Source organism: Thalassophryne amazonica, chromosome 10 (genome assembly GCF_902500255.1).
Source record: "Thalassophryne amazonica chromosome 10, fThaAma1.1, whole genome shotgun sequence".
NCBI lineage: Eukaryota > Metazoa > Chordata > Actinopteri > Batrachoidiformes > Batrachoididae > Thalassophryne > Thalassophryne amazonica.
The window spans coordinates 88,955,040-88,968,056 of record NC_047112.1 but is presented as its reverse complement, the minus strand read 5'-3'; the positions used below and the strand labels follow the sequence as shown (position 1 = coordinate 88,968,056).

Sequence of the window (13,017 nt, the reverse complement as noted above, 5' to 3'; positions counted from 1 at the left end):
GCAAACTGAGGTTTTAAATCCCGCAAAATCTCGCTCTCTCTCTCTCTCTCTCTATATATATGGTTTCACTGCTACAGAAAGTAGTGCTAATCAGTTCCTTTTTCTTTTCTTTTTTTTTTTCCTTAATTGAAAATTTTACAGGTCAGTAAGTTCCAAATTGATCTTAACTTTTAATTTTTTTTCAAAGAAAATGTTATTTTATATGATTTTTTTATTTTTTTTATTCTTGCATTTTATTTTTGTATTTTTATGTTTTTCTGTTATTTACAGATATACACTTTGTGTTGTCCTCGGAAATTTCCTCGGTATGTGTATTTTACGTGTATTACTATTATTATTTATTTATTTTTACTAAATTCAAACCAAACCATATTTACTTAGCGTGAAGAGTGTTGATATTTTGATGAAATCAACGTTTATTGTACAGGGCTGGGTCGCTACAGTTCCGCTTCCCCTTCATCACAATTAGGGCCGAAAAGACGGAAGAAAAGTTGTACTGTAAATCGTTATAATTGTATGTGTTTACATTATTTGTCAGCGTTGTGTACCGCCAGGGCCTCATGTTGTCTATAACGGATTTTTAAGGGGTTTCCAAAGGTTTTCCAGAGTTTTGCGGGTCATTTGGGAGTCAAGTTTAGCTGCTGTGGAGTCTCCGGTGAGTCTTCGTTAGCCTACAAATAAAACTAATTTTAACTTTGCTATTTGATATATATATTGTTTTAGCGGTTTGTCAACGTAAGTGATTCGCCTGACTGCCAAGTGATTTAGGTTTTACCTTGAACTCAGAGTTCCTGTAGTTAGCGGTGCTAACATTAGCTTAACAGCACACTTGTTGGCCAACTAGACATGCTAACATTAGCCTGTTAGCCGCCCCTGCTGTTAGTCTAGTGGTTACTCAAATGAAGGACGTTGATTAATGTATTTAGTAGGAAATTTATATCACACAAATTAATTTTGGAAAGGGCAGGGATATGTTGATTATTTTTATAGTCGTGAGAGAGTGAAGTCCAAGCTTTCCATTTCAATATTAAGTGCATTGAGAGTTGTTTCTTCTAGTCGTTCTTAAAGTTTGCATAGATGTACGGATTTCCACTAAGCTAATATCAGTCACAAGTTGTCATAAATATTGTTAAAAAATGGTTTTGTAGCCTGAAATACCAGACACTAATCTAAATGCATCCTAAAATAAACAAGGTCTGTGTGTGTGGTGGGGCGCCTGTTTCTGTGCATGTTGCTTTAAATGGCAACGAGCTGGTGCCCATAGCAGCTTGATTTAGGGCTGGGTGTTTAAAAAACTAATGTTTACAATAAATTTGAAGGCAATAACCATGCACTTTGGACATTTCTACTTGATATGGTAATCCTGTTAATTCTAGAATAGAATTTAAAATTCTTCTTCTTATTTATAAGGTTTTGAATAATCAGGTCCCATCTTATCTTAGGGACCTCATAGTACCATATCACCCCAAAAGAGCACTTCGCTCTCAGACTGCAGGCTTACTTGTAGTTCCTAGGGTTTGTAAGAGTAGAATGGGAGGCAGAGCCTTCAGCTTTCAGGCTCCTCTCCTGTGGAACCAGCTCCCAATTCAGATCAGGGAGACAGACACCCTCTCTACTTTTAAGATTAGGCTTAAAACGTTCCTTTTTGCTAAAGCTTATAGTTAGGGCTGGATCAGGTGACCCTGAACCATCCCTTAGTTATGCTGCTATAGACTTAGACTGCTGGGGGGTTCCCATGATGCACTGAGTGTTTCTTTCTCTTTTTGCTCTGTATGTACCACTCTGCATTTAATCATTAGTGATTGATCTCTGCTCCCCTCCACAGCATGTCTTTTTCCTGGTTCTCTCCCTCAGCCCCAACCAGTCCCAGCAGAAGACTGCCCCTCCCTGAGCCTGGTTCTGCTGGAGGTTTCTTCCTGTTAAAAGGGAGTTTTTCCTTCCCACTGTTGCCAAGTGCTTGCTCACAGGGGGTCGTTTTGACCGTTGGGGTTTTTCCGTAATTATTGTATGGCCTTGCCTTACAATATAAGGCGCCTTGGGGCAACTGTTTGTTGTGATTTGGCACTATATAAATAAAATTGATTTGAAATTGATTTGATATGGATAGATATAACAAAGTGGCTGTTGATACACATACAGGGACTAATATCAAACTGCCATGATTGTGTATCCAATAACAAACCGCCATTATTATTCCAAGATAAAGAGGGACATCATGGCACCAAAGTCACACTGGAGGTACTTGAGGAATTTCAAGCTAAAAACGTAGTTAGGGTTAGGGTTGGCATGAGCCCCGATGTTGGGTAGTTTAAATAACAGTGGGTGCTGTACTAATAGCAATTTGCATACCATACAATAACAACAGTAATAGCCTAATTATGGCAAGTACACCTTGCATTGCAGTGGTACCCAGAGTAGTACCATCCCAGCTCAACAGAAATGAATGTGACAGCAGTGTCTTTAGCTTGTGTGTCAAAGTGCATTATCAGAGCATCTTGGGGCAACTTTGTTGTGACTTGGCCCTATATGAATAAACTGAATTGAATTGTACAATTTCCTATTTCAAAGTGTTGTTTAAGCTACTGGAAGAAAGGTCTGCAAATGGGAGGGTTAAGGAGGATAGAATGGAACTGGTGAGGGGCAAGACAGCAGTTGGGAAGTGAACTCTGGTCATCCTCAAAAGCTGAGGAAATTGACAGGAAAGTGCATCTAAGTAGAAAAGTAGTAGCCACACATTCAAATCTTATATCTTGCTTTTATTAACTGACATTTAGGCCCATGGCCTTTATCAAGGTTATTTAACTAAACTTATCTAACCAGGGGTTATCATTGTGCTGATACTGATAAAAGGATAAAATAAAGACACATAGGATCTGTTGTGTAAACACAGGTCATAAAATTTTGCCATGCCATCAAACGGCCCATAATGGGACAGAGGCACACCTTCCTTATCTTTTACAAGCTGTTCAATTTAACTGTGCACTGCTGTTACCGTAGTAAAAATATTGGCAATAGTTGTTGGTTGTATAGCACAGTGTTTCCATATATACAAAGTTCTTCCCAAAGCAAAATACATTAAAAAGCAAAAATTTAACTAATGAACAGGTTTCAGTAATTATCAGGATACTGTTCAAATGACCAGTATTATGAAATGAAATTATAACTCATGATAAATCAATATGGGAAAAAATATTGAGCTAAAATATTTTAACATATTGCCCAACCCTATTTTCACTCCATTCAAAGAGGGTAGTTACTTTCAGCACTTGTTTAACACAGTCAGGTCACACATAAAACATTTATTATTCAACTCATTGTGATGGCATCACTACTTTGAGCTTTTCCTCATATCTGTGGTGGTCATTGGGCTCTAGTGATGAAATGCAGTTAGCAGTCATGCTCATTTCAAGCATATATGAATAAATGTCTTTACCAAACAGAAAAATGTCCTGCTGAACGTGCCAACAACTTAAATGGATGTCTGTTCCCGCACGGTGCACACCTTGTGTTCAATGTTTTATAATATCTAAACATAAAAATATAAATACATATATACTTGCCATCAGCTTTAAGATAATTTTTATAACCTAGATCCTGGTGGTCAGTGAGCTCCACGGTTCTCACCAGGATTTTTTTCACAGCATAGTGGAGAACTTGGCATGGCATACCTGCGTGGCAAGTACTGCAGGTGCGAGTATTGTAGGTGGGCCCCTTCCTGTGAAATTTTGTAATTTATAACCCTCAGAAACACTATTTCCTGCATTTTGAAATTTTGAGGGCCAAATTTTGTAAAGCCCAACAATTTTATCTTTGTTACAGCCTTAGTTTATAGCCAGAAGTAATGAGGCATCTGGCCAAAACACAGAAGAGTGTAGAAATGTGTCAGAGGAACATCAGAACTGCTCATTTATACACAGTAGTTTTCTTCGAGTTTTTTTTTTTTTAACTTCAAGATTCATTTCTGATTACATTTTGAACTTAAAAATGAGTCTTACATTAGAAAATTATAATTAAGAGTTTTTAGTAAAAAAAAAAATTGAAATATTTGTTCATCTGTAAATTAAAACCATAACTTATCTGTTGATTCAGATGAGATGATTTCTTGATTAGCATTATAAGAAACCTTGGGCATTTATTTTTAGACAAATAAAATGGCATGAAAAATAATGTGGGCATTTTTAAGTCTGGTAGATTGATTCATTCGTATTTGCAGTTCAATCATGAAAAAAAAGACACCATAAATAAATACAATATTTATTATGAACACAACAGGAGATGATGTAGCAATGTCTGCAGTGTGTCTGTTAATTAGGATTTCTCTGTGTGACATAACCATATACCATTGAGCTTCCACTTTCAGGATTACATTTGTAGAAAATCAATCCAGACCTCGTCACACTGTATTCAGAATCTTTTAATAATATATGTGTTGTTATGTCTGTTTTTCTTCCAGAAACTACTTTGTGCTTTCATTCTCCTCAGTCATATTCTGGACAACTTCCTGCAGTGCATGATTGTACCCGTGTCTCATGCTGATGTGAGCGCTGCCTCACTCGCTCTTCGTTTGTCTCCATCCTCACCCACTCTTCTCTACCACTCATCAACATAGTGACAACAGTCCACAGCAATGTGTGATAACGGAGACCCGGAGGATAAACCCCCTGCTCCTCCGGTCAGGATGAGCAGTACAATCTTGAGCACAGGCTCTGGCAAAGACTCACTCTTGGCCAACCACAGCTCTAAACCCCTGCCTTCTGTTCCAGAGGAGAGAAAACCTCGTCACAAGATCATCTCAATCTTCTCTAGTGCTGAAAAAGGTGATTTTTATTATTATTGTTGTTGTTAAATTCATATATTTATTTCTTGATACTAAAATTAAATGTAACACAGGTAAAACAAAGAAAAAAACTCAGATAGTGCGATGCATCATTTTGCATAAATGATTTTTGGTTCCCCTGCATGCTTTGCGTACCGGTCATGTGACCGCAGCCAGCCAATTAGCTGGCTATATTATCGTCATTCAGGAAACACCGGGAATGCGGGAGACACCGCTGGATATGTTGCTGCAGGAGCCGAGCTACCATGACCCAAGCGTTTGATAGGAGCATTGGCTTGTTAGAATACGTGGAATTGGCCAGGTCTTGATGGCGAGCTAAGAACTGAGCTAGTCCTGAATCTCAACCAACTTCTACACCTACCTCAATGGGTTGGTAGGAGGCTCCTGCAGCTGACTTGTTCACTCTCGCACTCCACTCTACGACCCCCCCAGCACAAACACACTCACTCCCATGGACACTTTTTTTTTGAGTCGAGTGGAGTTGGTTTTGAGTCGTATGAACTGTTCTGCTCAGTAGAACTGTTGGACTGTAAGCGATTGGTCGGGTGCCACAGCCCCTCGCATTCATCAAATGGACTTTTGCACACCGTATATTTGGGGTTGCAAGTGGTTTTGGATTCTGTTGTAAACATTGCAGCTGATTGAGTGTCTTGATTGGCCAGTCACCTCTAAATGTTTAATGTTGTCTTGTCTATTTTGTTTGTCTCAATACATGGTACCATTTTTATGTATAAACTACAACCAGTCTCTGTCTCTTCTCTTCTAGAGTCGAACCAAGTTCTGATGCTAGCTAATACGTTAACACATTACTTTTAAGTGCTCTATTTCCTATGGTATTTTATAGCAGCCTCCTTCAGGCTCTTATTATCTTATAGTGACACTAATTAATGTTATACTAAGGTATATGCTACATCTTTTGTGGCGCCCGAACAGGGACTCGAGAAGGCAGAAACGTAACCTGTATTTGAGTACCTTGGACAAAAAATGGGACAGACGATAATGGATGTTTTTGAGAAATTTGGCATAAAAATTCCCAATGCAGTAGTCATTGAAGGTTTCACTAACACTGAAATTGATGAAGAATTAATTGGCTTCTTGAGTAAACATGGTTCAATTTCAAAGTCACAATTTATTACTCAGTCTGGCTGTACATTTGATGGTACTTTGATTGTTGAATTTAGTTCAGGTGTTGCAATTTCTTCGCTGCGCAATATACTACCGTACACTTACGTTAGCCATGACAAAGCTGTTCATTATAAAATTTCAGAGCTTTCTAATGTCTGCGCGGCTCAAGCTGAGAAAGCCAAAACTGATATTTACCTGGTTGAGTTGCAGAATTTAGCTAAGCGTACCGGGAAAGATTATACCGAAGTTTTGAAAGATGTTATGTCTCTACTTGGTCACTCTATCGCTAGCCTCAGTCCTGTGGAAGAGGGCACAGAAGACCAAGTGAGTGCCATGGGGTCTATGCCAGCAGTCTCAAATGTGGCGTCACCCATCCTGCTGCCACCAGGACCAGATCCACGGGAAGTTTTATGTGATAAAATGCCACCGGGTGCCCAGTCAAGAGCCTCTTTCCTGTCTATGCCTGACCTAACCCCACCTGAAGTCCAACGGTTCGTTGTTGAACACATTGTTAAAAATGATGAAAGTGCAATTCTTCACATGTCTACACAGAGGCTGAGAGTGTTCTCTGGACATTCACCAAGACCCCCACATGAATCAGATTCTGAAACATTCCGTTCTGCTATTGATGTGATGTTAATAGACCCCTCTGGTTCGGATCCACAGCGATCCCGAAGAATTATTGAAAGCCTTTTGCCTCCAGCAGCAGATATGATTAAGCATCTCAAACCAGAAACACCCCCAGCAGTTTACATGCAAATACTCTATTCAGCATATGGCACAGTTCAAGACGGTGATGAGCTTTATGCAAGGTTCATGGACACATTCCAGGATGCGGGGGAGAAGCCGTCAACTTACCTCCAGCGGCACCAAGTTGGGTTGAGCGCAACAGCGAAGAGAGGGGGAGTTCCATCATCTGAAGTTGATAGACATTTGCTTAATCAGTTCTGCAGAGGGAGTTGGGACAATACTCTGATCTCCGAACTCCAACTCAAACAGTGTAAGGGCAGTCCACCATCTTTTGCCGAGCTGCTGCTCTTGCTCCGTACAGAGGAAGACCCAACGCATGAAACATCTGGGCTCTTCCAAAGCTAATGCAGTCACCCATGCTCATTTTGCTTGTGCTGGAACTGAAGTTAAGCCAGAGACCGTCACTCTTCAACAACTGGCGAAACAACTAGCTGATATGCAAAGACAGCTAAACACATTAACTGCCGTGCAATCCACACCGAAGCAGTTAACTGTAGCCAAGTCCACATCAAGCCATCGCTACAGTGAAGGTCAGGGGGCGGGCAAGCCACTTAGAAACCCATCCTCTGTACCCAAGCCTGGTTACTGTTTTAAATGTGGTGAAGATGGGCATATCAAAGCTTACTGCGACAACCCGCCAAATTCTGTCTTGGTCGCTGCAAAGAAGAAACAGTTTGCTGAGAGACAAATAAAGTGTCGAAGATCAAATCCATGTGAACCCCAGTTTTTAAACTAAATGAAGTTCCTGTTGTGGGGCGAACTGGAACTGCTTCGGACCTGAAATGTCCCAAGATTCGAACACGTACTTTCTGCAAAGAACGTACTCCCTTATATCCCAAGAACAAAATACCAAAAGGGCTTATTGGATCCAAGTGCACAGGTGACATTGTCATCGCTGGTCAAGTGTGCCACTGCTTACTAGACACTGGGTCACAAGTTACCACCGTTCCATTTCCTTTTATAATGAACATCTCTCTCGTCAGCAATTAAAACCTCTTTGTGATCTACTTAGAGTTGAAGGTGCAGCTGGTCAATCTGTTCCCTACTTGGGATATATTGAACTGTTAATCACATTCCCCAAAGACTTTGTTGGTGTTGACACTGAAATATCTACACTCGCACTTGTTGTCCCAGATATTCACTCGGAACTCCACTCTCGAATACTCATTGGAATGAATACTCTGGACCCACTTTATGCCCAACAGGCATGAGTGTGCACAATTTCAACCTGCTATGCTAGGCTACCGAGCTGTTCTCAGTCTGCTCCGTAGTCACCGTCAACAGAGCCCAGCAGTCGCCGATGGTATCGTAAGGCTAGCTAATAACCATGCTCATGTTATTATTCCAGCAGGTCAAACTGTGGTGGTTGAAGGGTCAGTTTACTGCATCTCTTTCCCTTCTACCAGTTGGGGCCTAATTGAGCATCCTGCCACACCATTGCCGGGAGGTCTATTTGTGCAAAGTTGTTTGGTCACGTTGCCCAGCAAACCATGCCACAAGATTCCCATTATTCTCACAAACAAGTCTGAGCAAAGTATTACCCTGCCACCTTTGAGTTCAATTGCTGAGCTTGTGATGTCACCACAAATTCTGTCTCATTGTGCTGAACTAGGTTCTCCATTGTCCATGGATCCGCCATCGTTGAACTTTGATTTTGGTAATTCACCAGTCCCTCCTGAATGGAAGGACAGAATTACTCACACACTCGGAACCATACCTGAAGTCTTTGCCCATCATGACTTAGACTTTGGTCGAACTGATGAAGTCAAACACAGAATCCATCTCCATGACAACACTGCTTTCAAACACCGGCCTCGACCCATCCATCCAAACGACATAGAAGCTGTCCGAAAGCATCTTCGGGATTTGCTGGATGCGGGGGTAATTCGAGAGTCGGAATCCCCATTTGCCTCACCCATAGTGGTGGTGCGCAAGAAGAATGGAGATGTGCGTCTCTGTATTGACTACAGGAAATTAAACCTCCAGACTGTTAAGGATGCCTATGCGCTGCCAAATTTGGAGGAGTCTTTTCCTGCTTTATGTGGTTCTCGTTGGTTCAGTGTGCTAGATCTAAAATCTGGATATTATCAAATCGAGATGGAAGAAGACAAGGCGAAAACCGCCTTTGTTACACCATTGGGCTTTTGGGAGTTCAACCGAATGCCCCAAGGCGTGACAAATGCTCCCAGCACTTTTCAACGTCTTATGGAAAAGTGTATGGGGGATCTCCATTTGCGGGAAGTTTTGGTCTTTCTGGATGACCATATCATTTTTTCAGATTCGCTAGAAGAACACGAACGTCGGTTAATGAGGGTATTACATCGCTTAAAAGGATATGGATTAAAACTGTCAATCGAGAAGTGCAAATTTTTCCAATCTTCCGTAGTACCTGGGCCATGTTGTGTCTGAAAATGGCATCGAAACTGATCCAGACAAAGTGAGTGCTTTAAAATCCTGGCCAATTCCCCAAACATTCAAAGAACTTCGCTCTTTCTTAGGATTTGCGGGGTACTACAGACGATTTATTAGTGGTTATGCCGCCATTGCCAAACCACTCAATGACCTCACAAAAGGATATACTCCTGCTCGGCAGTCCATCCACAAGCACTCCCCTGTTTCAAGGCATTCGGATTCTCGCCACTCGTTCGGTGATCGTTGGACACCCAAGTGCCAACAAGCTTTCGCCATGCTCATCGAGAGGCTCACCACAGCTCCTGTTTTGGGCTTTGCAAATCCCAAGCTCCCTTACATCTTACACACCGATGCCAGTACCACCAGGCTCGGTGCTACTTTATATCAAGAGCAAGGGGGTCTATTACGGGTGATCGCTTACGCCAGCAGAGGTCTGTCCTCCAGTGAAGCAAGATATCCTGCCCATAAATTGGAATTTCTTGCTCTAAAATGGAGTGTGACTGAAAAATTTCATGACTTCTTGTATGGTGCAACCTTCACTGTGATCACCGATAACAATCCACTCACGTACATACTCACCTCAGCGAAGCTGGATGCTGCCGGTCATAGATGGCTAGCAGCCTTATCTACATACAACTTCAACCTCCAGTATCGTGCTGGGAAGCAAAATCTTGATGCCGATGCACTTTCCAGACGTTCCCATGGCAATCAGTCGCTGCCAGAATGTTTTGCAGATTAGAACCACCATGGTTTACCTGTCATTGCAGCCCTGTCGTATCAGGATGTGCAGGAGAAACAAGAAGCGGATCCTTGCATCCGAGAGATTCTTCACCAATTGAAGAAGGTGCCATCTACAGCCAAGCAAGAGCTGAAAGATCTCGCTCTTCTACTCCGAGAACTTACTTGATTTGAGTTGCATGATGGCGTTCTCTATCGCAGGAGGCAAGATGGTGAGCACATAACCTTCTAACTAGTGCTTCCAGAAGAGCTCCACCCAAGTGTCCTCACTGCTGTTCATAATGACATGGGGCATATGGGTGTGGAGAGAACTCTGGACCTCGTCCGCTCTCAATTTTTCTGGCCTCGAATGGCAGCAGATGTGGAAATTAAAGTTAAGACCTGTTCCCACTGTATTCGCTGCAAAGCCCCACAAGAAAAAGCCGCTCCTTTGGTGAATATCATGACTACACGTCCCCTTGAGCTGCTTTGTATGGACTATCTGACTATCTGTTACTTCGGTCAGGCTATACATAGCCTGACCGAAGTAACACCAAGGACATTCTCGTTCTAACAGACAATTTTACAAAGTATGCTGTGGCTATACCAACTGCGAATCAAAAGGCGAAGACTGTGGCGAAGTGCTTGTGGGAGAACTTTATCGTCCACTACGGTATTCCCGAGAGGCTACACACAGACCAAGGACTGGATTTTGAATCCAAACTGATCAGTTGGAGGATAAGTGGGAACGAGATGTGTATGTTGTCCTCAGTCTTTCTGGTGACCTACCTGTCTACAAAGTGAGGCCTGAGAATGATGTGCACGCTCCAACTCGCACTCTCCACCGTGATCTTTTATTGCTGTGTGGGTTCCTTCCTGTTGATGCTCAGCTCAGTGTTCCTGAATGCTCACCTGTTCGTAGACCAATCACCCGTAGTAGGCAACAGATTTAACCTGTTTCTGATCTGTTGGAAGCACATGAAGATGACGATGGGTTGCCTAGCCTTGTAACCCAGTTACCAAAGTACTTCCGCTCTGAGTATGCTGTTCCTATTGCTCCTGTGCAAATATTTACTGGTCCTGTTGATCCTGAATCCGTGTCACCGTTACACTTAACTGATCCTGAAGAGTCCTTTACCAAAATCACATCGTCACCTCCACCTGTGGAAGATGATCCAGAACAATTATCAGCATGCGATGATGATTCTGTTCCTTTACCTGGATGAGAAGAAAGGGTCTTTCCCAAGCTGGATGTCCCTGGCAAAGCTGTGGAGTTCGGTGACCAGGTAGAAACAGTTCCAAATTCATATGAAACTGCCCAGTTTGTTGACAGTTCTGATTCTGTAGCCGAACCTGAGCCTACTGTCTGTCGTCTTTTAAGGTCACGGCAGCCGCCTAATCGTCTCCGTTACTCTACTCTGGGCAATCCGTTAATTTCGGTCGTTCAGACTTTGTTCCATAGTTTGGCAGACGCTTATGGCGAAGCATTTAATACCCCCATTGTAGCAAGTCTTAGTTTAGGATCTTCTGACACACACGGAGGTGCATGGTTTTAAGGGGGGAGGGTGTAACACGGGTAAAACAAAGAAAAAAACTCCGATAGTGCGATGCATCATTTTGCATAAATGATTTTTGGTTCCCCTGCATGCTTTGCGTACCGGTCATGTGACCGCAGCCAGCCAATTAGCTGGCTATATTATCGTCATTCAGGAAACACCAGGGAATGCGGGAGACGCCGCTGGATTTGTTGCTGCAGGAGCCGAGCTACCATGACCCAAGCATTTGATAGGAGCATTGGCTTGTTAGAATACGTGGAATTGGCCAGGTCTTGATGGCGAGCTAAGAACTGAGCTAGTCCTGAATCTCAACCAACTTCTACACCTACCTCAATGGGTTGGTAGGAGGCTCCTGCAGCCGACTTGTTCACTCTCGCACTCCACTCTACGACCCCCCCAGCACAAACGCACTCACTTCCATGGACACTTTTTTTTTGAGTCGAGTGGAGTGGGTTTTGAGTCATATGAACTGTTCTGCTCAGTAGAGCTGTTGGACTGTAAGCGATTGGTCGGGTGTCACAGCCACTCGCATTCATCAAATGGACTTTTGCACACCGTATATTTGGGGTTGCAAGTGGTTTTGGATTCTGTTGTAAACATTGCAGCTAGCTGATTGTCTTGATTGGCCAGTCACCTCTAAATGTTTAATGTTGTCTATTTTGTTTGTCTCAATACATGGTACCATTTTTATGTATAAACTACAACCAGTCTCTGTCTCTTCTCTTCTAGAGTCGAACCAAGTTCTGATGCTAGCTAATACGTTAACACATTACTCTTAAGTGCTCTATTACCTATGGTATTTTATAGCAGCCTCCTTCAGGCTTTTATTATCTTATAGTGACACTAATTAATGTTAATAATAATAGTAATACTTCTTGAAGAAGACAAATTTTACTTGAAGTTGTAGCTCAAGTGTATTTAATTTTTTGATTATTTTAAGGTGGTCGAAGGAAAGATAAAGAGCGACCAGAGATCTCACCGCCTTCGGATTTTGAGCACACCATTCATGTTGGATTTGACGCTGTAACAGGGGAGTTCACTGTGAGTTTTGTCGATCTTACTTGACTTTTTGTCATGCATTTTGCTTCAGCACCTGCTTTTATGACATACCTTTGGCCAAACCACACCTTTGCGTTCTAACTTCAGTATATCTGCATCACTCTGCTTGTTATTCATGTTGTCATATCTGCTTGCTTTGAACAGGGCATGCCAGAGCAATGGGCTCGACTACTCCAGACCTCAAACATCACCAAGTCAGAGCAGAAGAAAAACCCACAGGCTGTGCTTGACGTTCTCAAGTTTTATGACTCTACAGGCAACGGTCGTCAGAAGTACCTCAGCTTTTCTTCTTCTGGTGAGTTAAATGGTAGCATTAAATCTGTGTGGTTACCAGCAAGATGTTATGAATTGATTGATACATTCAGTTTATGCAGTGATGCTCCTTTTTCCAACAAATATAAACCTCTCAAAATATAGATAAGGAAAGTTGTACTTTTTTCTCTCCTATGAGTATGTCATAAATGGAAGGCCTCTGCTAATTTGTACTCTTTATTTATTTATTTGTTTGTTTGTTTTGTGTTTGAGCCTTTATCACTTGTATTGTTTCTGATATCAAACAAC

The 13,017-nt window shown here is 42.0% G+C and overlaps 1 protein-coding gene across 1 annotated transcript in view; it reads left to right on the top strand.

Moving 5' to 3' along the window:
- The first annotated feature begins 282 nt into the window (after nt 1-282).
- The window catches only part of pak2b (p21 protein (Cdc42/Rac)-activated kinase 2b), a 31,431-nt gene continuing 18,696 nt past the window's right edge, over nt 283-13,017 (top strand). Inside the window, exons 1-4 of the mRNA XM_034180458.1 lie at nt 283-655; nt 4,454-4,817; nt 12,338-12,438; nt 12,601-12,751. Coding sequence (XP_034036349.1) covers nt 4,628-4,817; nt 12,338-12,438; nt 12,601-12,751 — 442 coding nt within the window. The 5' untranslated portion in view covers nt 283-655; nt 4,454-4,627. The remainder of the gene's footprint in view (nt 656-4,453; nt 4,818-12,337; nt 12,439-12,600; nt 12,752-13,017) is intronic.